This window comes from Ochlerotatus camptorhynchus, unplaced genomic scaffold (assembly GCF_037179485.1).
Source record: "Ochlerotatus camptorhynchus isolate MF236.1 unplaced genomic scaffold, CSIRO-AGI_Acam_v1.1 ptg000081l, whole genome shotgun sequence".
In the NCBI taxonomy this organism is placed as follows: Eukaryota; Metazoa; Arthropoda; class Insecta; order Diptera; family Culicidae; genus Ochlerotatus; species Ochlerotatus camptorhynchus.
The window spans coordinates 981,281-1,008,842 of NW_027040571.1; the positions used below are offsets into that span (position 1 = coordinate 981,281).

The window sequence follows — 27,562 nt, forward strand, 5'->3', positions numbered from 1 at the left end:
AGCCCAACTTACCCTAAGCGACAATAACCGCTCATAATTAACTGCTTTTCCTTGGTCACATCGGAACGACTTGTGTCGCATTAGTATACTTACATACAGACGCTTCAGAAGGGGTTAAACCGTCGGTGAATTAAATCAGAATTGATTCTATAAGAAGACAAACATCGCTGACGCACATCGCCATCGTTAATTAACATTTCCTGGCAGAAGATCTCCGTAATGGGACGAACCGAACTGGAACGGGATTTGAGCATAATTTTCTCTCTCATGCAATCCGTGGCATTGTGGCCGTACGAATACGATACGCTTCTACCGGCATGGCTTCGAGGCCGTTATCGGATTTCATCGATTCTGAACGTGCTTTACTTCATTTTTTGGCAATTCATTTGTCTGCACATTGCTGTATTTCACATCAAAACGGTGCTGGATAGTTTGGACAACTTCAACGATCTGTTTCTGGTGATGGTGAGCGCAATCATCTACTGCCTTATGCTTCTGATAAACCTATACTTTCAACTGTACTATCGAAAAAACGTCGAGCTCATCAAAATCTTGAAGGAAATGTTCAAGCAGCGATCAGCAGCCGGTCTAACGTACATTAAGTTTGAGTCATCCAGGCGGCACTTTATACGGTTATTCAAAATCTGGATCGTAACCTGCGTACTGGGAACACTGCACTGGGCAATCTTTCCAATTTTGCAACAAGAAAAAGTGCTGCCCCTTCAGTGTTGGTATCCGTTCGACGTTCGCCATTCGCCGATGTACGAGTTGGCATTCTTCGGACAAGTTCTTGGCCAGCTTCAGGTTGGAATCGTATACGGGATGACCGGGGCACTTCTAATGATGTACATCTTTACTGTTTGCGGTCAGTTCGACATACTATGCTGTAGTCTGAACAATGTCTATTACACGGCGATGATAAATAGAGGCGGCAACCGATTTACGCTGGCTGCCCTCCAAGCGGATCAGGAGAAGATTCTACGCGAACCGAGCCACTACTACATAAATGAAGTGTTTTTGGAGGAGTTGGGCCAAGCACCGAAGACGGCAACCAAGGCGTTTGCTCCGTTGCCAATAAAGCATCAATATTTGGAAAAGTTACAGGATGACTTGGTAACGGCCTTGGATGCATGCATAGATCACCACGCAATGCTTTTGAACTTTTGCCATCAGCTAGAAGAGTGCTACCATCCGTTCGTAATGCTCAAGCTTGGACAGATGTTGAGTTTGCTTTGTGTGCTATCCTACATGGCAACAGTGGTATGTACAGGAGCTACTTATAAATGTATTATTTAAATTCTGAATAGTTAATCCATTTCAACAGGACAGCCTGAGCGCCATGAAGCTGATGAATATTATGGAATATTTCGTGCTGACTATGACGGAGCTTTTTTTGTTTTGCTATCTTGGTCAAACGTTGATAAATCAGGTAATTATCAAAGACACACTAAAGCATTCCGACGAGACTAAACATGTTTGGATCTATTCCAGAGTTCCAAAGTCGGCGATGCCCTGATGACAACACCCTGGTACGAGGGCGGTGCCACGTTTCGACGAAGGGTCGTATTTATATTGATGGCTTCCCAGAAAGCATTGAAGCTAACCGCATTCAAGATGTATCGTTTGGACTTTGAAACGTACTTTACAGTGAGCAAACTGAAGTTGGTTCGGAGATTGCCTTAGCTATTACCCATTTGATTGATAATTACAGGTTTTAAAGACTGCATTTTCCTACTACACGTTGCTCAAAAAACTGCAGAGTGGACATCGTCGATTCGTGGATTGAACCAACTTTGACCTATTTCTTGTGATGTAACAAGAGTATATAAATTTTGTTTTTTGTTTGTTTGATTTGTTTTACGTACTGATGCTACCGACACCAGGGAGGCAGCTCCCACACCTTTTTTTTTTTTTTTCCTTTGGTTTGTTTTTTCCGTCGATCTTGTTTTCCGTGCTGAGCACCAATGCTACCGACGTGCCAGGAAGGCAGCTACCACACCTGGACCCTACCTATCGACCCATCAACTCATGAACCGGGGACCAACGGCTTTACTTCCCATCCGAAGAAAGGCGTGATCAGAGATGTTATGCCTCAGAACATCCCGGCGGTGCCGACTGGGATTGAACCCAGGCCTGTTGGGGTGAGAGGTAATCACGCTTACCACTATACCACCGGCGCCGTTGTAGCTCCCACACCTGGACCCTACCAATCGACCCATAAACTCATGTACTGGGGACCAACGGTTTTACTTCCCTTCCAAAGGAAGGCGTGATCAGAGTATAAAATAATTCTTAAGTCAAACTTCATTTCAAAGTGTAGAGTGCCGAGCAGTCAACTCAACCCGATGAGCTAAGAAAATGTGTGTGTTAATAAATCGATTTTTGTATGAATATCGCCGGATTGCTGGTACCCCAAGTAACACAATTTGTCATAAACGGGTTTACATAACTTATTTATGACAATATCAGCGGTAAACATTTACGTCAAGTCACTTATATACAACTTATTTATACCGAAAAAAGCGCAAGAGGTGGGATCTATATATAACATATGCTTGACTTGCGCAACTAATTTATGACTATAACGCAACCTACTGTATTGGACATGTTGTAAATTAATTTCATCCTTCCTACGAATGGAATTTGTTTATCATCAATTTACACAACTTATTCTTCTGAGGAATTTTATCCTGCGTATAAAGTTCCTAAACTAATATTCTGTACTGCAAACATTTATGCGGTTGCAAATTTATGGTAAATCTTTACATTCTACTTCTAAAAAACTCAGTGGCTCTTAGAAAAAGCTCAATATAATAAATTGAATTGCTTAAAAATCCTGGATAAAATTCAACAAGTTTGCAAAAAATAAAAACAAATAGAATATCAACTTTCTTTTTTAATTATCTTACTTTTCTCTTTTACAAAACGTACATGTGATGTTAAAAGCACAAATTAAATGTTTTTTTCATTCTATACATTGCTTCATTCGTCAGCCATATTGTAGTGCAGTTTGTTGCATTGCTGGAAACATGAGTACAACTGAAATATAACTTATTAATAACCAAGGTTGCAAAGACTCATTTCAGCTAAAATAATGTTTTTCGAAATAATAAAACCAAAAGATGGTATGATGGCATGTTTTACTTGTAACTTACAAGAAGAGGTTACAATGTATACGTTGGAAACATAAAACCTGTAAATTTTGCTTTCTATGAGTCACAATCAGCGATTTGCTGGTCGCTGAGTGAGTGAGTGAGTGAGTGAATGAGTGAGTTTGTGAAAAATCGCTGATTGTGACTCTCATGAAGTGAAATAAACAGGTTTAATATGTCAAACACATTCTTTGCGACCTCTTCTTGTATCCTACCAATTCAAAATTTGATCATGGCATCTAATTATTTCATAATTTAGAAAAACATTGTTTTAGCTGAAATGAGTCTTTGCAACCTTGTTAATAACATGTTATAAATAAGTTATATCTCAGATGTATTCATGTTTCTAATAATGACATATGAAAACATGTTGTACATAAGGCTAGCCAGTTTTCACCAAATACCATTAGTTATAAATGAGTTATAAACTGGTAATTGAGACATGCAATATCGAATTATAACTTCAAGATAACAAGTGCTTGTCAGAAAGGTTGAATACTTCACAAACAACAATAAAGCGCGTCTAAAACAGGATGTTTTAAAAGCAATTAATTTATAACTTATTTACAACTGGATTTTTTTTATTTTTCATGCAAGATGTTGCAAGTGTTACTTGGGACAGTACCTTCCGGTTTTTGGCAACACGTATTTTTCGGATTAATTTATATCTCTAAAATCCACCAAACACTAGATCAATTGGATAACATTACTGAATTGACCTTTATAGATCTGAGATGGCTGGTAATGTATCGAAAAAATTTCCAAAAATTTATTGTACAAAACTAGGGGGAAAATAACTGTCTAAGTTGTGGTGTCAAAAACGGGAAGGCATTATATTTAGGTTCAGATTTTTGCCTTTCTCGTGCATCGAGGTGTACCGAAAGGCTATAATATGGCGTGAAAAACATATTTTCGATTATGGGCCCTGATGACCAATTGTCATATACCAAAACATAACATACACATCTATGACACAAACGTCATTCCCATATACTTTGCGTGAAGCCGAAAAATCCTGGTTCTCTGGTTCGATCGAACCAGAGAACCAGGATTTTTCGGCTTCACGCAAAGTATATGGGAATGACGTTTGTGTCATAGATGTGATAACATAGCATAACGGAAAATGTATACATGTGTGTGTGTGCGTGTTTTTTTTATGGCAAGCTTTATAAAAGCTTCATATCAATGTCAATGTATACAGCGGGACAAACTCAACGAATTTCAAAGTTGTTACGTGTTTTTTAATGTACCAATAGTATACCATAGCGTACCTTTAAGGATTTTGAACGTACCTGAAAGCTTTCCGGAAAACCCGTGTCCCGCTGGATAGATATACGATTTCGGCAATGACCGCGAACTTTTTGAACCGAATCCTGATGAATGTGGGCGTCTTATTGGAATAGGATTAGTCATTTCTATTTAATTCCACTACCTTATTTGCTTATCCTTGACAGACTTCTTCAGTGTCTTGTACTAATACTCAACTATTAGTATAAGACACTGAAGAAGTCTGCACATTGTAGACGAAATACGCGTATCTGTCAAGGGTAAGTAAATAAGGTAGTGGAATTAAATGAAAATTACTACTCCTTCTCTCTCTCTTTATGTTTAAACCGGTTTACATATGAAATCTGTTCACAGAATTGGATTACTCGAAAATTTTTAGCCCGATTTTATATTAAAAAACATTAAACTTTAGTGCATTCTAGCGAAGACAACAAATCAAGAAGACTGGCAACTCTTCCATTTACGAACGCTATGAGACAGGTACAATCGCGTCATCTGCCGCTCAAAGGTAAATGCTTCGAACGAATTTGATAGCAAAGATTACATCCTCAGGTTTGTGTATTTGCTAATTTTTCTACGCGTTGCTTCCACCGTCACTCAAGCGCAGAGCTATTGTATCTGTCGCTTGGATTTTGCAAAGTTGATATGATGTCTTCGATTTTAGCCAAATTGAGGACCAAAAACAGTTTTTTTTTTAAATTGTATGCCTTAAAAATTTACTAATTGCGAACAAAAATGTTAAATATCTTAAATAATTATGGATACGCATGGTGCTCCATCATAAGATATCCTTTGACCACTTTCTGATCGATCATGGTTAACGTACCTGACTGAAATTCACTTTCTGATAAAAAATACCAGTGATTTAAATAAAAAAAATAATATGACCACTTTAAGTCTGATATTTGACGTTAAGCATCTCCAACTATGTAAATAAATGATAAAATTTCACAAGCTTTACACCAAACAAATCTTCCATTTTGTGAATTTTCACTTAAAATTAACACTTCGAAAATAAATTAAAATGTTCAAAAATTTCTCTGCTGTTGATCGACTTTTTTTTTAACTCTTTATTTTTTCTAAATTCAAAATAATTTACATTTCATTTTAACCTAGGTGCTCCAGTTACTACAGTAACTTACCAGCCTTAATTGTTATGATATATATCTAAGTGTGTTTACATTGTTCCTGCCTTGGCAATTCAGTATTTTAAACAGAGTTGGTTGGAAATGCTAACATGAAGCTTTAGTGTGATGATTTATTAGCTAGAGAATGATCTTTAGAAGAGAGTAGGTGGATAGTTCCGTTAGAGTACGGCAGTATGAAAATTGAATAGAAGTTGAAAATGAGCGAAGGGCCATTAATGCGACAGTTTTTAGAGATAGACGCACATTTTTGCCTAACCCGTACGATGTACGCGGGGACATACTTCAATGTCTCCAAGTCCACAGGCAAAAATGTGCGTCCCTCTTTTTGCTCATAAACTGACTGCGGCTGTGGAATAGTTCTAGCGACGTTTTCATCACTACCTAAAGCCCCACGTTGCGAGAGCATTTCCAGTCGATGGTGTGTTATAATGCAGTTCTTCTTTACCCAACTATTGTGTTGCTCATCTCGTCATGACCAACGTGATCATCTCAGAGAGAAAGCAGTAGGGTGGTAGTTGCGTGCTGTACCATCATCAGCATTGTTGACGGCTACTCCCGCCTTGAGTTGTTACATTCAAAGTGTTTTTATGTTACTTCATACGCGAAGTTAACGATTTTCAGAGTTGGTTGGAAATGCTAACATGAAGCTTTAGTGTGATGATTTATTAGCTAGAGATTGATCTTTAGAAGAAGGTAGGTGGATAGTTCCGTTAAACTAAATCTTATCTAAGTATAAAGGGAATTAATCGATGCAATTGAGGATTGCTACGACTTTTGCCTGAAATTATTAATTATTTTGATGGACATTTGTTCTAAAGTCTCAACATTCGAAATTCTATGTACTTCGGTAGTACTGTACCAGGGAGACAACTTCAAAATCATCTTCAAAACTTTGTTCTGAATCCTTTGAAGTGATTTTTTCCTGGTAGTGCAACAACTATTTAGACCATATTGGCACAGCGTAAAGCATGGCCGGTCTAAAAACTTGTTTAAATATTAGAAGTTTATTCGTCAGGCAAAGTTTGGATTTCCTGTTTATAAGAGGATACAAATATTTTATATATTTGTTACATTTGGCTTGAATGCCCTCAATGTGATCTTTAAAAGTTAATTTTTGGTCAAGTATTAATCCAAGATATTTCACTTGGTTTGACCAGGAACAAAGATTTGTGACAACCCTGAGGCAAATCAGGGAGGTCCGGAGTGAAAATGTTATACAATATAGGCCCAAGAATGCTACCCTGAGCAACTCCTGCTCTAACAGGTAGTCGATTTGATTTGGAATTTTGATAATTTACCTGCAGAGTTCTGTCAGTTAAATAATTTTGAACTAATTTCATTATATAAAGTGGAAAATTAAACTTTTTCAATTTAGCAATCAAACCTTCATGCCAAACACTGTCGAATGCTTTTTCTATGTCTAGAAGAGCAACTCCAGTTGAGCGGCCTTCCGATTTGTTTGAACGAATTAAATTGGTAACTCTTAAGAGTTGATGAGTAGTTGAATGCCCATGGCGAAATCCAAACTGCTCATCTGCAAAAATTGAGTTCGTATTGATGTGAAGCATCATTCTATTCAAAATTATCTTTTCAAAAAGTTTACTTATTGAATTAAGCAAACTTATTGGGCGGTAGCTAGAAGCTTCAGCTGAATTTTTATCCGGTTTCAAAATTGGAACAAGTTTAGCATTTTCCCATTTATCAGGAAAGTATGCCAAATGGAAACATCTGTTAAATAATTTTACCAAGAAAGACAAGGTACTCTCTGGGAGTTTTTTGATGAGGATATAGAAAATTCCATCATCACCTGGAGCTTTCATATTTTGAAACTTTTTAGTTATAGACCTTACTTCGTCCAAATCAGTCCCCCAGGAATCATCAAAAATATTTTCCCGAGAGAAAATATTGAGATAATCCCGAGCGACCTGATTCTCAATAGGACTAGTAAGACCCAAACTGAAATTATGGGAACTCTCGAATTGCTTAGCAAGTTTCTGAGCTTTTTCCAAATTTGTGATCAAAATTTTACCACCTTCTTTAAGCGCTGGAATTGGCTTTTGAGGTTTTTTCAAAATTTTTGTGAGTTTCCAAAAGGATTTGGAACTCGAGTCTAACTTAGAAACATTATTTTCAAAAGTTTTGTTCCTCAGGGCAGAGAATCGCTTTTTAATTTGTTTTTGCAAATCCCGCCAGATAACTTTCATGGCAGGATCGCGCGTTCTTTGATATTGTCTCCTACGGACATTTTTTAGACGGATCAATAGCTGAAGATCGTCGTCTATTATAATTGAATCGAATTTAACCTCGCATTTTGGTACTGAGGCAGCTCTTGCTTCAACTATAGAAGTAGTCAGAGATTCAAGAGGATAATTAATTTCATCTTTGGTTTGCATAGTTATATTCCATAAATGTTCGATATTGCTCCCAATCAGCTCTATGGTAATTGAAAGTAGAGCTGTTGGGATTAGAAATTATTTCTTGGGATATTTCAAAAGTTATTGGAAGGTGATCAGAACCGAAGTCAGCATCGGTGACCAATTGGCTACAAATTTGACATGAATCAGTTAAGACCAAATCAATAGTGGAGGGATTTCTTGCTGTTGGGCTGTTTGGATATTGAATAGTGTAATAACCTACAGAACAATCATCAAACAGAATATTATCATTGGAATTGCTTTGAGCATTATTCCATGAGCGGTGTTTTGCATTAAAATCACCAATAATGAAGAATTCAGACCTATGACGGGTAAGTTTCTGGAGGTCACCCTCGAGAAAATTCTTTTGCTGGCCTACGCATTGGAATGGCAAATAGGCAGCTATAAACGTAAGTTGTCCAAATTTTGTTTCCACAGAAACTCCCAAAGTTTCAAAAACTTTGGTTTCAAATGAAAAAAGAATTTTATGTTTGATTCGTCTATGAACAATGATGGCAACGCCACCACAGGGTTCATCAAAACGATCATTTCTATAAATCAAATAATTTGCGTCCTTCTTAACCTTATGGTAAGGTTTAAGGAACGTTTCAGTAATAACGGCAGTATGCACGTTATGAACTCTCAAAAAGTTAAATAGCTCTTCTTCATTATCCTTAAAAGATCGAGCATTCCAATTTAAAATATTTAAAGCTTTAAAATCCATTACTGAATTTTAAAGTCATGACAATATTATTCGCAAATTTTACTCCAGTTTGAATAGCATCAAACATGGAGTTAGATTTAAGCATATCAGAAATCATATCAATTAATGAATTCTGTAAAAATTCCATTTTAGGGGCAGTAATACTTCCTAAGTTGAAATTGTCAAAATTTCCGTTAGAATTACGTTGGTTAGTATTTTGATTTCTACCCGTTGCAATAGCAGCATAGGTAGCTCCATTAACTCGCTGAACATTGTTAGCAGCGAGGGCAGTAGGTACACATGAAACATTTGAAGCAGGGGTGATATTTGTACCTACAGGTACGAATGTAGAATTTGTTCCTCGCTGACCGTTGTTAACAGCAGAGGAATTTGTACCTGGTCGGAAACGTGGAGCGTTTCCTACCTGGCGGTTTGAACGAGATTGTAGGATCGCTTTGCGAGTCTTACATTCCCAAAAATTAGATTTGTGGTTTTCACCACAATTTGAACATTTTAATTTCTTAGGATCTTCCTTCACAGGACAGTCGTCCTTTGCGTGAGAGGAATCACCACAATTCATGCATTTAGCTGGCATGTAGCAAGTGTTAGTTCCGTGACCCCATCCCTGGCACTTACGGCACTGAGTGAGGTTTTGGAAATTTCCTCCAGTCTTCCTGTAGTGTTCCCACTTCACTCGGACATGGAGCATAAGGCTAGCTTTTTCTAAGGCCTTAAGGTTGTTTAGTTCACTAGACTTGAAGTGAACTAAATAAAAATCATTAGAAATCCCGTTGCACGAATCGCCAGGATGGGATTTCATTTTCATTTTGATTACTTGGAGTGGCACAACTCCAAGTAATTTTGCCAGTTCATCTTTGATCTGATCCAGGGATTCACCACTGGGCAGTCCTTTCATGACAACCTTGAACACACGTTCAGTTTTGGTGTCGTAAGTAAAAAATTTGTGCTGCTTTTCAGTAAGATACTTGAGAAGACATTTAAATCCGTCAAAGGTTTCAGCCAATACACGGCATTCACCCCGACGTCCAATTTGTAGTGAAAATTTAACTTCAAAAGTTCCATGCGAAGAGCAGTTCAAAGTTCCATGCAAAGAGCATGGAAATCGGAAGTGGTTATCACAATAAAGGGAATCTTTTCCTTCTTGGCATTAAGCCGGGAAAGTTTACAAGAATTTTTCTTGGATGATGGATCATTCTCATCATCCGTGATCAAATCAAATTGATTACTCAAATTAATTTCATCAGAAGGGGGATCAAGAGTTTGCCCCTTTCTTTTGCGTTTAGGCGCCATGGCGGCAGTAAATTTTTATCCAAATCGACTTCCAAGCAGATTACTATAAGAATCTGAAGGATCGAAGAGGAATTTTCCAAATCGATATCCAAGAAGGATTACCTGCCCAAACAAGGATCGAAGAGGAATAAGGGTTGAACATTTTACAGGTTGAGCACTGAAAAGTGCTGTTTAAATTTTTTGTAGCTTTAGGTAGTAGTAACACTTCTTCCAGCAAAAAGCAAATAGATCCGCACGGCAAGAGAGCACGATGCGGACTGACTGTTGATTGACTGATTTTCGACTAGATGTTATGATCAATTTCTTGTCTGTCAGCTATAAGTAAGATGGAAAAGCAGGATTATTTTAAATATTGATATCTGTAAAACTTAAGAGAAAATTCACCAACACAGCCTCATACTTGAAGAACAAATCTTCATTCGTGGATCTATCAAAATAAAGCTGATAAGAATTTCTAGGCAAAAATTCAAAGGAAGAGAAGGAAAAAAGGAAGTTACAGAAAATTTCACAGTGGTGCTGGTGGTGCAGTGATAAGCGTGATTGCCTCCCACATCAAAAGGCCTGAGTTCAATCCCAGTCGACACCTCCGGGATTTTCTGAGGCATGAAATCCCTGATCACGCTTCGGCAGGGAACCAAAGCCGTTGATCCTCGGTCTATGAGTTGATGGGTCGAAAGGTAGGGTCCAGGTGTGGGAACTGCCTCTTTGGCGTCGGTAGCAATTATACTCAGTACGGAAATGAAGATCGACGGAAACCACATCAAGAAAAAAAAACAACATAATATTCTGGTGAAAAAAAGATGATTCTAAGGAAAATTCGACGATAACATCAAATGTGTTCTGTTCCATGGTAGTTGTGAGGAGAAAACCAAAATAATCCTGAAAAGATATCGATTTTTCTCCACCCAGCTCATCAGTCTATTCCTGCGGAAAAGTTTGCTGTCTGCAGTAATGTGAAATTTTCTCAGTTGCAACTTTTCTGAAGGCTGCAGTTGGATTGAACATCAGGATAATTAGTTATTATTTAACTATCCAGATGATATTCTTCTTATATGCTCCATAAACTGCTCAGCAGCCAACATTCGTGCACTTGGCGCAAATAATAAGGCAAAAAATCCAGGCTTATTTGTGCAAAACGCAGTATTGCCCTGAAAGCTGTCGATTGATCATTTAAGAAAGTTATCAAAAGTGAAATTAATTAATAATGAATTACCTTGCATTCAGAAAGTGGTCTTTAGCAAAATTGTAGCTGTTTAAATTTGTGAAGATTAGCTGTAGCTGTGTGAGTGAAGATTAATTGTAATTAATTGTGAAGTCCAAGATTTAAACGTAATAATAAAAATAAGATTTAAACGCATATAGTAGTCTATTGTTATTTAACTTAGTTAAAGGAAATTTTAAACCTCTCACGAGCGCAATTCAAAAGATATTAATAACAAACTAATCTAGAACTGGGCTCAAATATATCACATTTTCTAAGACTGATCATGCTTAATATAGTATGAATAATGAGAATTGTATGAAGAAAAGACGATCCCAAAAGAAAGTTCCCTAGCAATAAAACTATTACTCTGTTGGCTGGAAATGCTAACATGAAGCTTTAGTGTGATGATTTATTAGCTAGAGAATGATCTTTAGAAGAGGGTAGGTGGATAGTTCCGTTAGAGTACGGCAGTATGAAAATTGAATAGAAGTTGAAAATGAGCGAAGGGCCATTAAGGGGGTATTCCCGATCTTTTTTTTTCAAAAAATCAAATTTTTTTTTTTCACGTTTTTTTGTACTTTAGACTATAAACTTTCATCCCCCCAAGCCGTTTTCCGATCAGCGAATTCGGTGTCCAGGCATAGCTGACTAATGGTAAGAACCCCCAAATGGTTTTAACTAAAGTCAAAACTTTAAACGCGTTTTTCTCGAAACCACATTTTTTTTATCGGGCGAAGATTTTTCTCAGAAACTATAAGAGATATTGACTTGAATCTTTGCGCATTTTGTTCCTTATTAAATTCTTTGGAGCTTCTCCCACTTTCAGCCAAAAATATTAACATTTAACATTGTTTGAAGCACCTTAAAGCTGCAAAAAAGCGGGCTAAAAATCGCCTGTTTTTTCATATGGCCGCCATTTTGTTAATTTGCAAGATTTTTTGCTGCCAACGGGAGAAGCTCCAGAGAATCTTATGCAGATTATAATTTCATCACGAAATCTGTTTCAGATGAAGCCGTTCCAGAGAAAAGTCTTCGCCCGTCCAGGCGTTTGCGGCGAACAGGGGTCTGTTTGCCACCATTTTGTGACGTCAATAATGTCTTTTTTTATGTCGAAAAAAATTTATTTGTAAACTTTAATGTTCAATAAACAAGAATCCCAAAGAGTTAGGCGCATTACTATTCATTTTCCTTGAAAAAAAATTAATTGAAAAACAGGCCGAAAAAAGGCAAAAGATTGGGAATACCCCCTTAATGCGACAGTTTTTTGAAGATATACTGCTGCCATACTGCCGTACTCTAACGGAACTATCCACCTACCCTCTTCTAAAGATCATTCTCTAGCTAATAAATCATCACACTAAAGCTTCATGTTAGCATTTCCAACCAACTCTGAAAATCGCTAACTTCACGTATGAAGTAACATAAAAACACTTTGAATGTATTACTCTGTGCTAATCTGAGTTATTTAAAAATGGGAATCCATGCTCAGAAACTATACCCGATCTCAACAAACTATACCGAAATCAGAACAGCAACTACTCGGTAAGATTTTGGCATTTCTATTTTATTGTATAAAGCTACTTTATATTGAGTTTTTTTTTTCACAATAATTGCAACTTGTGAATAATGCAGAACAAGTTTAAAATTGTTCTAGAGCCAAATTGGGTTTGAAGGAATGTCAAACTACAACCGAACAGCTCAGCCGTTCTGAACCCTTCAAGTATGAACATTATGCTTTCCCAATATGGTACATTCTCTCACTATAAACCTGTCATTTTTAGCCTATCTGAACTATTTAATAAATGGAAACCATAACATGGGTTACGCTCCCCCTAAGCGGGCCCTCCGCATCCTATCTCTGTCGTATCTAAACTACCAAATGCCAATGGTTTGAATGTATATAAATTGGAAATGACGTTCAATGAAATAAACCCATACCCCACTCATTTGGCCAGGCTTCAGAATCGTCCAGTGGGCAGTGCGCTCTACACTCCAAGTTCCCTTTCTTTCAAATTTACCCCAAATTTGAAATTTTATCCTTTTGAGTGTTGATTAATCACAATGAAACATTGTGACAGAGCACGGACTTGAGGTTACTAGAGTATTAAATAATCTAGGTCCTATTTAGGATTATATCTGCAAAATCCAAATCTGGCCAACGCCCACCTAGAATACTTCAGGATCTCAAAATGTTGTTTAATAATTAATATAGCCACCTAGTATACATAACCTTTAAAATAATACAGAATAAGCATAAGAATATTTGTGACCACCACTTTGTATGGAGATCCGACATGGTGCCCCTCCCATGTGCAAAGCGAAAAAAATATATGTATATGAAATTGCCCCTGAAAGCCTGCTATAGGCTCTGCCTCTTGCTACCTATCTAGATTGAAATATTTCAACGAAAATTAATTAACTTCATCGTCGAGCGTAACGCGGATGAAGAACAACTTTTCGCTCGACGAATAACCCATCTCGGTGCGGTAGCTATAGTAACGTTGGTACCTTCAAAGCGCCAGAGTGATAAACTGTGTCGGTTATGGGGTAGCGAAGCTTGAAAATTAAAATTCTGTTCCGCTTCGTCTACCTACTTCTATAACTCCTGAATATCCCTATATAGCCCATCGAAGGATGAAGCGTTAAATCTGCATTGGATTACCGCCGGGTAAAAGCAATTCCGTCGCCTCCGAGGCTTATTAATTAATCCGGTGCAAGCTCATTTCGCTTGGTAAATTGAAAAGCGCCGCTCTCAAGCGTTCGAATCGAAATTATGGATTCAATTAGGACACGATGGGCTGAGATTTAATGCTATTAACCATTAAGGCAAATTAGCTTTTTATTCAATTTGGGCTGTTAACATGCGATTGGGGCTGTATATTTCGAATCGGCTAATGGCAAAACAACGCAGTTCTGGATCAATTTGACGGGATATGATCTTAATTAACGATACACAATTTGTGCATCAAAGCTAGTTTCAAAGTTGTGCATCTGTTAAGCTGGTACTGCTTCAAATGTGATTCACATACGAGCGTACATGAGCGGAATGGAGTGGGATTTGCGTTGGTATGAGAGATACAATTTCTAAAAACGCAGGTTGCTCAGCGCTGAGTAATCTGCGTTCTTAGAAATATATCATACAACTGAGTAAAAAGACTCTCTTATTGGTTAGTTCTCAACGGCCGTGTATGTAAAAAGTGGTCACCCCTAGGTTTAGACTGCGCAGCGCATAATTTTGGGCCGGATTTTTGCATAAATTGCATGCAATTTTTAATACAACTTTACTGCCGATGAACGCATAATTGGGTTCTTTAATTTTGAAAAATATAGTGATTTTTATGTATCATCTGAAAGAGCTTCGTTTTCTAAGCACAGCTATATTTTTTTCAAACTCACACACTTGAATCTCGATTTTTAAATCAATATTTAATGCAAAACAATAACTTCACTGTTTGACCCTGAACTGACAAACTGACAGCTCGCTCCCATACAAAGTGACACCGAGGGGCGCTAATAAGGTGATTTTTGCAAATGTAATCGATCTTATTTAAAAAAGTTCCAGTGTTCCAAAATTGATGAAATTTTGGGTTTGGGTTCCATTTTTAATGCAGATTACGAATATGCATTTACCTCAATACCCTTAAAGAACCCAATTGACTCTTCTGTAGCATGGGACATCTTCACGTAGAACAGCCCCATTGTACCAGTTTTGGGGTAAACCAACCAGAAAGTGGGAGCCATCATTTCAGATTGCAAAAAGCTCGCGTCATTTTCTATAAAATAGCGAAGGGAAAAGAAGTAAATTGAACCTTTAGCATAGTTAGTGTTGTTAAAATAAAGTCGAAAAATCAAGTGGCTGGTCCACATAATTTTTTTCTGCTGAAAATCTAATAGCGAATTTGTTTATTATCCAGGATGGAACCAGTTCCAACTCTCGCAAACCCGAGCTTATTGTCAGTACGAACCTCAAGTCAGGTTACAAAAACAAACGTTAACACTGACGTTTTAAAGGCAACAAGCAGACCTAATCTTGATACCCGATTCAGGTTGGAACTGAAACAAATTCGCTCTTAGAATTTAATTTTCAACGCTAATTATTCTGTACCAAAGGATCTTAAATAGTTTTGAACTAAGTTTTGTGGTACTTAAACACCCACACAACGGTGATTTGAATTCGTAGCTGGTGCTAGAAGGCCCTCGGGAGATGGTATAGTGGTGTTAACACAATTGCAGTTGAAATTGTATACAGCTGCAGTTGATTTGTTTTGAATAACTCAAGAGCAAATTTTCATTATGTCGTAAGTAACATTCGCACCGATCCGAGAAAAATAAAGTTTTGTTTTGATGACCGAAAAGTTATTCCTATTTCCAATTAAACACATATAATCTCATAGTGATAGCAATGTTTAACATATTTAGCCGGGTTTTAATCATACAAAAGCAAATCGCTAGCTTTCATGCTAAGAAATACTGTTTTTTGATTCAAAAGTTATTATACGTCGTTTGGTGGCCCCTAAAGCTACTTAAGTCAAAGTGTATTTACCAGGATATTCGGGAGAATTATCAATTACGTCAGCCCATTCATCATTTTAGGACCACCGAAATCATCTTAGCAACAAACAGTTCGATTTATTCACTTTAATAATGAGAAAGCGAAACGACGAAAGTACACTTTTCACGGGTTTCTCAGTGCTGTTACTTAAGGCAAACGGCATCTCCATAGAAATCGGGTGACTTAAGTAACATCGAAAACTATTTTGATCGGAAGGTGATTACGTCAAAAAGCAATTCGACTGGTGAATAAATTTAAAAATGAGATGTGATCCTATATTCGGACAGTATATAGTGTAATAGCAGGAGCATCGATTGACACTGATAGCTCGACTTTGTTTACCTTTGTTACATTCGACGTAATGAAAATTTGCTGTTGATATGGTTTGTTTCGTTTGCGAAACCGTGGAGGTAAATCCTTCACAAATAATCGAATGTTAAATTTGTAACAAATAATGTCTTCACTTCAGATGCAGAAAGCTATACGGAAATACCATCTTCAAAGCTAGAAAGAAACCGTTTGTGTATTCTGTGAAATTTTCAACGAGCAAACACTGCTGATGGATTCGATATCCTTGTAAACGAAATACGCTCTCTAAAGACAGGCCATTATAGAAACCTAGCATGAAGCAACCGGTCAGATTTACCCCCGAGTAGACATGGCAGCAGATAACCGCTCTAGGACAAAGGGCCTGGGTTCAATCCCAGTCGGCACCGCCGGGATTTTCTGAGGCATAAAATCTCTGATCACGGAATTACAACCATTGTTCCCCGGTCCATGAGTTCATGGGTCGATAAGTAGGGTCCAGGTGTGGGAGCTGCCTTCCTGGAGTCGATAGCATTGTTACTCAGTACGGAAAACAAGATCGACGATAAAATATCGAGGCAACAAACCGTTAACTACTGTTAAAATGAACACCATAGTCAAATATACAATTCTTTGCTTCACCGACTACCATTGTAAGGCGTCTAGCATCAAAGTTGAGGAAATGAATCTATTACATATCAATCTAGATATTTGTGTTTCATTGACCAGAAATAAAATGGAAGGGCAAAAGTCTAAATGAGGAGAGATGATTGATTTGTATAGCTGTATTTTACTAGAAATAGTTAAATCGTTTTTCAGTCGAAATAGAATTCCATACTTCTTGGCAATTTTCTTGATGACATTGTCGATGTGAGAGTTGAACTTAAGTGTGTCATCAACAATCACGCCAAGATATTTAATCTCCCGAACGTGATCAAAAGTCTCATCATCAATTGCAACAGAGACGTTCTCATTTAATCGATTCCGTGAAATTACCTTAAATTTCAACCAGGCTTGCAATTGCTCATTACAGCTAAAATGCTATTTTTTGGAATTATGAAACTATGAGATACTATAATGATAATTTTTATTTGTAAGAAGCAAGAATGGGTGGTACAGTTTGTGTATGACATAGACAATTATCAATTTTGCTTTCATAAGGTCACAGATAGGAATTTTATAATCGCTTATTGCTCGCTCATCGCGTTGCTCATCGTTACAGCTAATCGCTATTGTGACCCTCTGAACGCTAAATTGACAGGTTTTATGTATCATACAAACATTTTACCTTCTCTTCTTGCATCTTGTAGATACGAATTATTATTAAAATATTGCATAGCTTTATAAATCTGAAAATAGCATTTTAGCTATAATGAGCATTTGCAAGCTTGATTTCAACTGCTAATATTTCAACCATCTACTAAGAGAACTCAAATCTTCATTCAAGTGTAAAACGGCATCATCTAAATCCTTAGCTGCAATGAATAACACAGTGTCATCTGCAAAAAGATTAATATCGCAAAACCGTAAAACACGTCGCAAGTCATTAATATACATAATAAATTACAGGGGCCCTAATACACTTCCCTGGGGCACTCCAAGGTTATTCCCCACGGGACAGGAAACAGAATAATTAAAAACGGTTCGTTGAGTTCTGTCTGACAAATAGCTTTCAGACCATTTATATGTAGCACTCGTAATGCCAAAGCGCTTAATTGCTCTTAACAATAAGAGCCTAGAAATTGTTTCAAAAGCGCGTTTCAGATCAAAAAAACAGCAACAATCGTACACTCCAAGTTATTTTTCCACTTCGCTAATACCAAATTCAACGAGGTTTCACAAGAATGACCTTCCCGATTTCCCGATTGTTCTGGTATCAACAAAGAGTTGCTATTCAAATACAACAAGTTCTAAAATTTTCTCTAATGTGTGATGGGACAAAACTCTTTGAATAGGAACCACTAAGGATTCCTTCCAAATTTGTGGCACATGTCCATTTTGCAATGATTTATTAATAAGGTCCAGCAAGATGTGGCCAATGACATGAAAGCAATCTTGAATAACTCTAGCATTAACCTAATCTACTGAAGTCGATTTTCTTGATGAAAAAAATCACTCTAAGTTCATCTAATGTAATTTGGTTTTAATAAAGATTTCAAAATTTTCCATAACTCTTTGTTGTTGTTTTGATGCTGATCAATCTTCCTTTGAACATATTCACATCGAGTTTAGAGAGACAAATGGGCGAATAAACAAATGGTTGAATGGACTAAATCAAGCGTAACTATTCAAATCGACGTATCTGCTTTCGTAAACAATCACTTCAATCGACGATTTGTCTCAACTGTTAACTCACCCACGCAAGCAAACACCATTATCAGGCAGGGGAATCTTTACCCTACTATCTGGTGTTGTTAGTTTCTGTGAGTGAGCTAAAGGGCGAACACGAAATTATTGCGACACCGAAAATGTCATGCCAATTTTCTTATAATGTTTAGAATCAAACCAAAAAATTTTATAGTTTTATACATATATTTACTTCAAAAATCAAAAGAAAAGTTAATCGATGGAGCCTTGAGGGTAAAATTGAACGCATTTTCGCTTGATGCCCTCCATCAAAGACTTTACAGTGTCATCCGGTACCAGTTTCTCAGTTTTTTTTTTCCATTTTCTTAACATGTCCTTCTCGTCTTTGACTGTCTTCTTGCTCTTCCGAAGTTCCCGCTTCATTATTGCCCAGTACTGCTCCACCGGGCGCAGCTCCGGACAGTTTAGCGGATTCATGTCCTTTGGAACAAAATGGACAGAATTGGCCTCATACCACTCCAGGACACTTTTAGAATAGTGGCATGATGCCAAATCTGGCCAAAATAGCGGAGCTTCGTCGTGCTGCTGCAAGAACGGCAAAAGGCGCTTCTCGAGGCACTCAGATTTGTAGATCTCGCCACTTACTGTGCCCTTTGTCACGAAAGGCTCACTCCTCAGTCCGCAAGAGCAGATGGCCTGCCAAATGAGATATTTGGAGGCGAACTTCGACATTTTCTTCTTCTTAAATTTGTCGTCCACATCGAACTTGCTCTTGCCGGTGAAAAACTCCAACCCCGGAATTTGATTAAAATCGGCTTTTATATACGTTTCGTCGTCCATCACACAGCAGCCATATTTTGTCAGCATCTTCTCGTAGAGCTTCCGTGCCCGAGTTTTAGCCGTCGATTGTTGCCGCTCATCGCGGTTTGGGAAGTTCTGTACCTTGTATGTATGTAGTCCAGCTCTCTTCTTTGCATTCTGGACGTAGCTCTGCGACATGCCGATCTTTTTAGCCAAATCACGGCTTGAGACGTTGGGATTTGCTTTAATCATCCGCTTCACCTTTCCCTCCGTCTTTTTGTTCTCCGGTCCCGGTTTTCTTCCAGCTCCTTTGCCGTGGTCCAACATCAACCGCTCCTGGAACCACTTCAACACTCTGGAGACGGTTGAATGGTGAATGTTCAACATTTTTCCCAACTGCCGGTGCGACAGGTCAGGAAATTTCAGGTGTTTGGAAAGAATTTGTTCTCTCAACTCGCGTTGGTTCACCTCCATTTTCGTTGAATCGAAAAACACGACTTCGAGTTTGACAGCATGTACACAATACACATCAATGAGAAAGTGTGCAAAATTTGGTTGATTTTTACCCAATGGTAAAAAAGTTATGCCCTGTTGAATGTGTCGCAATAATTTCGTGTTCGCTCTTTAGCAGTTGCATCGTCGATTGAAGTGATTGTTTATAAAATCAGATACGCCGACTTGATCGAATGGACAAAAGTTCAAATTGATCTAAGAGGAGCAAAAGGACTGATAGACAAAAGGTCGAAGGGACAAAAGGTCGAATTGAAGATAGAGGAACCAATGATCGAATGGATAAAACGTTGAGGTCGATAAAAATACGATTTGGAAAAAAAGTTCTAAGAACCAACATCACAATTGGCAAAATATTGTTTAAATTTTCGCTCAGAGATCAACAATATTTAAAAAATACTCCTGATTTAAAAAAGGAATATATTCTTGAGAAAGGCAGTTATTTTAAGAGCAAATTTTCATTACGTCGAACGCGCAAAAATTGGTCGACAAAAAAATCGTTTCTTTCAGTCAAAATTCATATCTCGAAAATCTTCTGATTTTTCTTTTGGTAGTTCAATTCATATATTTAAAGGAAAAAATGTTCGTCTATTCTTTTGGTTTGCAAAATCTGAACTGCCGTGCCTTCCGCTTAACCCCTTCCATTAAATTTTGCACAGTGGTCTCATTGACCTTATTCGCCGCCGAACTGCTGCTCGTTTTCCATGGATTTATTGGGTTTTTTGAGATTCCGTTTGACCAAGGCCCAATACCGTTCGATAGGGCGGAGTTCTGGGCTGTTTGGAGGGTTGTGGTCTTTGTGGTACCACCACATTGTTCGCATCGTACCACTCGATTGCCTTTTTCCCATACTGGCAACTTGCCAAGTCCGGCCAGAACAGCACAGGTCTATTATGTTGCTTTAGGAATGGTAGCAGCCGCTTTTCCAGGCACTTCTGGACGTAGATCTCTTGATTGATACTTACCTTACCAATCAGGCTAAGGCCTTGTTGTCCTCTGCTGTCCGAAGAAGTCGTCTCCACTCTACTCGATCCATGGCCACAGTTCGCCAGCCTCGTAGTCTGCGAAGGGTCCGCAGGTCACCTTCTACTTGGTCGATCCACCTTGCCCGCTGCGCGCCTCTTCTTCTTGTTCCTGTTGGGTCGCTTTCTAGAACCATTTTCACTGGGTCGTCGTGCGGCATTCTTACGACGTGCCCAGCCCACCGTAGTCGCCCAATTTTTGCAATGTGGACGATGGATGGTTCTCCCAGCAGCTGGTGCAATTCGTGGTTCATTCGCCTCCTCCACGTTCCGTCATCCATCTGCACTCCACCGTAGATGGTACGCAACACCTTCCGTTCGAAAACACCAAGGGCGCGTTGGTCCTCCACGAGCATAGTCCAGGTCTCGTGGCCGTAAAGGACCACCGGTCTAATCAGCGTCTTGTAGACAGTCAACTTCGTGCAGCGGCGAATTTCATTCGACCGGAGCGTCCTCCGGAGTCCAAAGTAGGCACGATTCCCTGCCATAATGCGTCTTTGAATTTCTCTGCTGGTATCATTTTCGGCGGTCACCAGTGAGCCCAAATACACGAACTCATCGACCACCTCGATTTCGTCACCGTCAATCTGAACTCGGGGTGGGAGGCTAACATTGTCTTCCCTAGAACCTCTTGCTTTCATATATTTTGTCTTTGATGCGTTGATGGCAAGTCCAATCCGTCTAGCTTCAGCCTTCAGTCTGATGTACGTTTCCGCCATCATCTCAAAGTTCCGTGCCATAATGTCAATGTCATCGGCGAAACCAAGGAGCTGGATGGACTTCCTGAATATCGTGCCACTCGTGTCTATCCCAGCTCTTCTGATCACACCTTCTAACGCGATGTTGAACAGCAGACACGAAAGTCCATCACCCTGCCGTAACCCCCTTCGAGATTCAAAGGGACTCGAGAGTGTCCCCGATACTCGAACAACGCACGTCACTCGATCCATCGTCGCCTTGACCAATCGCGTCAGTTTATCCGGAAATCCGTACTCGTGCATAATCTGCCATAGCTGATCTCGATCGATTGTGTCGTATGCGGATTTGAAATCGATGAACAAATGATGTGTGGGCACGTTGTATTCGCGGCATTTCTGCAGAACCTGCCGAATCGCGAAAATTTGGTCCGTGGTAGCGCGGGCATCCATGAATCCCGCCTGGTATTGCCCCACGAACTCTCTTGCATATGGTGACAGACGGCGGCATAGAATTTGGGAGAGTACCTTGTAGGCGGCGCTCAGCAGTGTGATCGCGCGGTAGTTGCAGCAATCCAACTTGTCGCCCTTTTTGTAGATTGGGCATACGACACCTTCCATCCACTCCTCCGGTAATATCTCCTCCTCCCAAATCTTGGCAATTACCCAGTGCAGCGCTCTAGCCAGTGCTTCACCACCGTATTTCAATAGCTCACTTGGTAGTTGATCTACACCAGTTGCTTTGTTGTTCTTCAGCCGACCGATCTCCTCCTTAACTTCTTGAAGATCAGGGGCCGGTAGCCTGTCGTCTTCTGCGCGTGCTCCAAGGTCTGTTGCCGTGCCACCTTCGTTTTCTGCTGCTTCACCGTTGAGGTGCTCGTCATAGTACTGCTTCCACCTCTCAATCACCTCACACTCGTTCGTGAGAAGGTTACCGTCCAAGTCCTTGCACATATCGGCTTGCGGCACGTAGCCTTTGCGCGAACTATTTAGCTTCTCGTAGAACTTCCGTGTGTCGTTTACGCGGTACAGATTTTCCATCGCCTCGCGATCTCGATCTTCCTGCTGACGCTTCTTCCTTCGGAAAACCGAGTTTTGTCTGTTCCGCGCTTGTCTGTATCGCTCCACATTCAATCTCGTGCGGTGTTGCAGCATTCTCGCCCGTGCTGCATTCTTCTCCTCTACTAACAGTTTGCATTCGCCGTCAAACCAGTCATTTCTTCGGTCCGGGATTGCAGTACCTAGTGCCGCTACAGCAGTACTACCTATGGCTGAACGGATGTCCCTCCAGCCATCTTCAAGAGAAGCTGCGCCAAGCTGCTCTTCCGTGGGTAGTGCAACTTCCAGCTGCTGCGCGTAGTCCTGGGCAACTCCGGTGTCCCGTAGTTGCTCAATGTTGGGTCGTGGCGTTCGACTTCGACGTGTGTTATGCACCGTCGAGAGTTTTGAGCGCATGCATACTGCAACTAGGTAGTGGTCCGAATCTATGTTCGCACTGCGGTACGTGCGGACGTTGATAATGTCGGAGAAGAATTTCCCGTCGATTAGAACGTGATCGATTTGGTTTTCTGTGTGTTGGTCAGGTGATCTCCAGGTGGCTTTGTGGATATCCTTGCGGGGGAAAAAGGTACTTCGAACTACCATACCCCGGGAGGCTGCAAAGTTCACGCATCGTTGGCCGTTGTCGTTCGATACGGCATGCAGGCTGTTTGGCCCGATTGCCGGTCTATACATTGCCTCCCGTCCTACCTGAGCGTTCATGTCGCCGATGACGATTTTGACGTCCCGTTGCGAACAGCCGTCGTACACCTGCTCCAGCTGCGCATAGAACGCTTCTTTCTCGTCGTCGGGTCTCCCTTCGTGTGGGCAGTGCACGTTGATGATGCTGTAGTTGAAGAAACGGCCCTTAATCCTCAACTTGCACATCCTCGCGTTGATCGGCTGCCAACCAATCACGCGTTGGCGCATCTTACCCAGCACTACAAAGCCGGTTCCCAGCTCGTTGGTGGTGCCACAGCTCTGGTAGAAAGTAGCCGCTCGATGCCCGCTTTTCCATACCTTTTGTCCCGTCCAGCAAAGTTCCTGCAGTGCTACGACTTCGAAGTTGCGTGGTTGAAGTTCGTCATAGATTAACCTATCGCAACCCGGGAAGCCGAGCGATTTGCAGTTCCATGTTCCGAGTTTCCAATCGTAGTCCTTATTTCGTCGCGTAGGTCTGTGCCGATTGTTCCGATCCGTATTTCTTTCTTCGGTATTTGCAACTTTGTTTTTTTTCCAGGGCGGCTTGTTGGGCCTGCCCCAACCCCCTGTCTCGCCGGGGGACCATCGTGCACAGCTCTGTTTAGAGTCCCACGCTGGCACTAGGACGGTGATCAGCCGCTCCTAACATGGAGAACAGACGCCGTTTTGAGCCGCACCTCCATGGTGAGCAGACGCTCAGGTTTGGTGAAGCATTTCCTCTATCACCGTACTATGGTTACCGCGCCAGTGTTCGCGTCGCACCTCTTCACTTTGCTATTGCCGGACTGGCAACATTGCCCAGGCTACGCCAACCAGCTGTGTCCATGTTTCAGCTGGTAGTCTTTTGTTATCATATGACTCGAGGAGGCGTGAAGTAGGAACTTGTGAGGACCAGGGCTAGGTATTCCGCTCCTTCCAGGTTGTCAACTCACCATTTTGTAGCCCGATCTCTTGATTGATGGTTCCTGTAATAATGAAAATCCCGCTTTTTAGACCACTCGTGCATATGGCCTGCCAGACGAGCTATTTTTTCGGGAACTTCGATAGTTTGATGGTTTTGAAAATTTCAGCCACCTTCCCTTTTCCTGAAGTGGTATAAAACTCCTGTCCCGGAAGCTGCTTGAAATTCGACTTCACATAAGTTTCGTGTGTGAACGTCGGATTCTCTTGCTGTCCGAGCAAAATTTTGACACGCTACTCCTCTTGCTTGGACGTCATTTTGAAAACTGGAGAGCAAACGGTGAAAACTCATCATAGCAACCATTGTATACACACTCAACTTCCAAATGCAGCATTTCAGGTTTTTTTAATGCATTTTTAACAGAAATACACCAATTTGAAGTTGACCATTGACTTTATGTGCTGTCCCAATATAGTATCACATCCCATTTTAAAATTTATTTACCAGGCCTGTTTGACGTAATCACCTCCCGATCAAAATATGTTTCGATGTTACTCAAGTCACCCGATCGCTATGGAGATGCCGTTCGTCGTTTTGTTTTCTCATTATTTAAGTGAATATATCGAACTGTTTGTTGCTAAGATGATTCCAGTGGTCTTAAAATGAGGAATGGGCTACACGTAAGGAAACGTAATTGGTAATTCAACCGAATATGCTGGAAAATATACTTTGACTTAAGTAACATTAGGGGGCCACCAAACGACGTATAATAACTTTTAACTCAAAAACCAGTATTTTTAGCATGAAAGCTAGCGATCTGCTTTGTATGATTTAAACCCTGCTTTATATGTTAAACATTGTTATCACTAAGAGATTATGTGTGTTTAATTGGAAATAGGAATAACTTGTGGGCCATCAAAACAATACTTTATTTTTCTCGGATCGGTGCGAATGTTACTTTCGACATAATGAAAATTCGCTCTTGATTTGTATCTTAATTTGCCGTGAAACACTATTTAAATTTTCCAAAGAACTGCTTGAACATGAAAAGTAGAAAGAATAATATTTGAGAGTTAGTCACCCATTTTATCCTCCAACAATTTGACCAGATTAGCGATTTCAACCGTTCTGTACATTCGACCTTATGTCCTCTTTGACCTTTTTCCATTCGAACTTTTGACCATTAGATCATTTTTCAACATCCGAGCTTCTGTACATTCAACCTTTTGTACATTCGACCTTTAGTCCATCTAAAATCAATTCGACCTTTTGTCTCTTCAACCTTCTGTCCTATTCGACCGTTTGTCCATTTCGACATTTTTGTCCATTCGCCCTTTTGTCCTTCTAAGTTCAATTCAACCATTGGTCCAATCTACCTTTTGTCCATTCGACCTTTTGTCCGTTCGACCTTTTTTCCATTCGACCTTTTGTCCTTTCGTGCTTTTATCCTTCGACCTTTAGTCCTATAACCTCCTTTTAGAACTCCGCAAATTTCGGATGCTTGATTTCCAATTCATATGGGACAGTTATGCTTTTATGAGCAGTTTATGTGCGTGCCATTTTTATCGAATAAACCCTTTAAACATAGCAGATGTTAAAGGCTAGCTAAAATGGAAAAAAAGCAGATCGAACTCTGGATTCCTGCTGATAAATTTTACAGTGATCTCCATCGGTTCACATCAGTACCCAAGCCAATTGGCACCTACTTTGAGTTCTCTCACCAATCAACCAAAGACTTTTCTGTACAGCTCAATCAAGCACCAGACGTGTTAACATATAATCTAGGTCAATTGACTGTTGACCGGTAGAATGGAAGTTCAAATGAGCTAGAACAACAGACTAACAATAGATGGAATAAACAGAGAAAGCAACATTTTCTGTTCAACCCCTGCGCAACCTGGTCACAATTTGTTCACTCCCGCGAAACACTAATGCCGCGGAAACACTTCTATGACAAACTATGAACATGAGCATTATTTGTATAATAGATTTTGAGCACATCCATGGTCACACTTGTATAGTTTTTATATAGTTGTTGTATAGTGTTTATTATTATAGTTTGTCGTCAAAGTGTATCCGCGGCATAAGTACTTTACGCAGCAGCGAAAGGGGGACAGTGTAAATAATAATCGATTCCATTTGTCACACCTCGTTCCGCCGGGATCACTAATCGTTTAGACTTCAACAACTCAATCCACTCACAGAATGCTATCGGTTCGGTTGATCATTCTGTTGAAAATTTTCATACTCTTTGCCATCGCAAAGTGCAACACAGCCTGCAACGATACGCAACCTACCTCATCCTGTGAGGCTCATTCTCGCGAGAAACGATACTTGTCGTTCGTCATCAATGGAGGTGTAGCCAAGTTTGTTGTCGGTGGGGTTTTTCCGGTGTTCTTCCACCACAAGCTGAAACGGAGTTTAAACGCTGCCGTTAACCTGCAGGCCAACTATGCCATCCCGCCGAAAATCATCTGGCCCGTGCCGGAGCATATTTTCCGGGAACGATTGAATCAGGATTTTACGGACAACAGTAGACCACAGCTGTACCGGTTGCTGGAGCGAATGATCGACAGTTGGGGACGAAATGGAAGAACCTGTCTGCTGAGGACGATCTGCGAGATGGCCGACACTCCGCTGAGTCACAATGGAATGTTTGGTGAAATATTGGATGTGATATTCTCGTCAGTAGTTCTAAGGACTGTGTACGGTTGAGAAAGAGGTTATGATTTTTGAATTCCTTTTTAGACCCAATGATTCCGACGACATCGACAACGAGTACGTAATGGCGCGGAAATACGGAACGCATGGTGTTAGTTGCTCCGAAGTATTCAGAGAGTGCCCTTACGGACATGGGCTACTGGATGCGATTACAACTCTGAATCCGTTCAAATTTTGATATGGATGGAGGTTTTAATTTATTGTTTTCAATTAAATAACTATTTTGTGGTGTGGTAATAATTTTTATTTCAAAGGTCTAGAAGTTAAGCGATGATGTGTCATGCAGTGTTTGAAGATAGTCTGAATGGGATTATAGTATCAGAACGTTGCCAAAAGTATATTAAGTGCACATTTCATCACCGAGTATGACGACAATGGAAGCATTGCATAGCATCATGTCTGCAGCCTGCAATTAAATTCAACCCAATCGAATAAAACTCCTTTTTAATTCCGCAAAACAATAACGATGACGCATTGTACAGGAATCACTGGTAAACTAAATGCTCCAAGACCACGAGTAGTTTTGGTAGCAAGGGGAAAAATATAAAAATAAGTGATCCGCCGAAATTATTCCTACGATTAGATGAGTCATTCCGTCGAGTCAATCAATTTTAATATTTATCTACACATGTGATAAATGCGTTCTCTCGCTTTAATGTGTTTAAACAAAACCTGTCCCGAGAACGTTAAAAAAATCTAACGCGGCGATTAAGCAAAATTTCATAGAACGTGATGAAAGAAACACAGTTGCAATAAGATCTAATGAGACAATCCGGTCAAATTTGGTT

The 27,562-nt window shown here is 39.9% G+C and overlaps 2 protein-coding genes across 2 annotated transcripts; both read left to right on the top strand.

Annotated features, from left to right (window-relative positions):
- The first annotated feature begins 219 nt into the window (after positions 1 to 219).
- On the top strand, positions 220 to 1,786 carry Or83a (Odorant receptor 83a). Its single transcript, XM_065217897.1, has 4 exons — positions 220 to 1,264; positions 1,308 to 1,429; positions 1,492 to 1,647; positions 1,712 to 1,786. The coding sequence occupies exons 1-4, from the start codon at positions 220 to 222 to the stop codon at positions 1,784 to 1,786; spliced, it is 1,398 nt and encodes a 465-aa protein (XP_065073969.1).
- Positions 1,787 to 26,258: 24,472 nt separating this feature from the next.
- LOC135698027 (uncharacterized) lies at positions 26,259 to 26,952 on the top strand. Its single transcript, XM_065217898.1, has 2 exons — positions 26,259 to 26,737; positions 26,802 to 26,952. Exons 1-2 carry the CDS (start codon positions 26,259 to 26,261, stop codon positions 26,950 to 26,952), a joined length of 630 nt encoding a protein of 209 aa, XP_065073970.1.
- The last annotated feature ends 610 nt before the right edge of the window (positions 26,953 to 27,562 follow it).